Here is a 1,917-nt window from a genome sequence, read left to right on the forward strand (position 1 = left end):
ATTAAAAATTGAAATAAATGTGAAAATTCCATTTTCTATCGATAAATGTGAGCATTTGCATGTGTACCTTGCGTCAGCCATCAATCCTGATGTTGCACACCCGATGTGCCGATCTACTTCGACGATTTTCTCAACCGTTGATGGTTCCATGAGTGGAGATGTGATTCGCTTCTCTACAGCCATAACGACTCCTTCAGGCGTGCGAATGCCGATCGCTGTTGATCCCAATTTGATTGCCTCTATGGCATATTCGACTTGGAATAGACGCCCTTCTGGTGAAAATGTGTTGACACCACGATCGTATTCCGAACGAGTAAGAAACATCTGAAACCAATAGCAAATTTTTCCGAATAAATCGTTTACGATACAAAGTCAATAACTTGGAGTATTATTTATAAACTAGTTGGAAATAGCCACAGAAATGTTTTTGAGGTTAAGTTGGTTGAGTGTGACAAAGCAAAAATACTGCAGCGTTCATTTTCTCTGAATATATTAAATACGCTCTTTTTTCATACCTTTACAGCTTATGAAATAGAACAAAATTCAGTTCAATCTGATGATATTTAAGATTTTTAAATCAAATCAATTTTTGGAATATAACTTAAATCGACTATTAGAGTGATTGTGTTTCGACGGTGAAGCAAATAGTCAAGCCGCAATGACACATATAAACAATTTTGGTTGAAATGTCATTCGTGTTGTATTTCGTACTAAAAATCGATGTAACAATGGTACTAATGTTTGGATATTGGCTGCATGAATTCACAAAGTACGCAGCAATTTTATCCGCTTGATGCAACCAACTCTTTAGCTTTTTTTGGAATTAATTACATGTATCAATGTAATTTTGAAACTGAATTTTTGGCCAGCATTTTGAATTATTCATATGCGGAGTAAAATATTTTCTCAGATCACTTTATTGATATTTTCTTTTGGCGAAATGGCAATAACAATTTCATCATTCGTACTAAATATAGGAAACGTTCAAAATGACTTTCGGTCCAAAGTGAAACGTCATGTTCGTATCGTTGTCCCTTTCTGCCCTGCACACTCATCTGGGTTTTTCGTTGAGCGATAAGGTCGACAATAGAATCGACTGTGGATGTATAATAAAATACAAGTGAATGCGTCGTTCTGAAACATACATTGTGTACTATTCGAAGTGAACAGATCTCTGCGTCTCTGAAGAAAAACTTGTTAAATAAATATAATTCCAAATTGAATTGTGAAAAGTGATCAAATAAAAATAAAACGTAAGTAAATCGAATAAATCAATATTCTTTTCAATCCAATTCGCACATATGCATGAAATCACAGCTCATTGCGAGAATAAGGTCGAACAAAGTCCATGCAATCATGGCCGACGAAACCAATGAAATTCAGCTTGTATTTCATCACCCCAATGAAATTATCGGGTGCGTCAGCTAAATTGGTTGACCTATTTTTTCTTATTTTTCACAAAGAAGCAGAGGAAATGAGACATTTTTCAACCGAATCAAATTTTCCGATCACCATTTTTTGCCAATATTTTCCTATCAATTTTTTCCCGTTTTTTCGTATTTTCGGTTCATATCGATGGAAAAATGTTTGGAGCAAGTTTTTTTCCTTTCTCTTTTGTATTTTGGCATTGGAAAATATTTGTCTGAAGGCTTCAATATAGTTTATAAGCAAGAAAATTAGACAAACGCTTCGATCTGCTTACTTTGAAAAACAAATGACTCATCGAAATCATACGAATATACAGTTATGACTAAAATGCAAGCAATTGACGCACCAGAAAATGAAAGTCAGGCGAAAATATTTCTGGCTTACGTAGTTAAACTTGGCACACAAATTCGAGCGAAAAAAACGATTTCAATATCTTTTCGTTTTATGACGAAATTTTTCATTTTTTTTCTGCGTTGTTTTCGTATTTCT

At 34.3% G+C, this 1,917-nt stretch overlaps 1 protein-coding gene across 1 annotated transcript; it reads right to left on the reverse strand.

Moving 5' to 3' along the window:
- Positions 1-67: 67 nt before the first annotated feature.
- On the reverse strand, positions 68-972 carry LOC129580256 (proteasome subunit alpha type-5-like; the record flags this gene model as incomplete). The annotated part of the gene is given in 2 exon segments (XM_055470498.1): positions 68-324; positions 516-972. A coding segment is annotated over 1 exon segment (257 nt), but the record flags the coding sequence as incomplete, so codon positions are not given.
- Positions 973-1,917: the final 945 nt, after the last annotated feature.

This window comes from Sitodiplosis mosellana, unplaced genomic scaffold (genome assembly GCF_009176505.1).
Source record: "Sitodiplosis mosellana isolate CC-2019 unplaced genomic scaffold, AAFC_SMos_1.0 Smas_scaffold_7449, whole genome shotgun sequence".
NCBI classification, from domain to species: domain Eukaryota; kingdom Metazoa; phylum Arthropoda; class Insecta; order Diptera; family Cecidomyiidae; genus Sitodiplosis; species Sitodiplosis mosellana.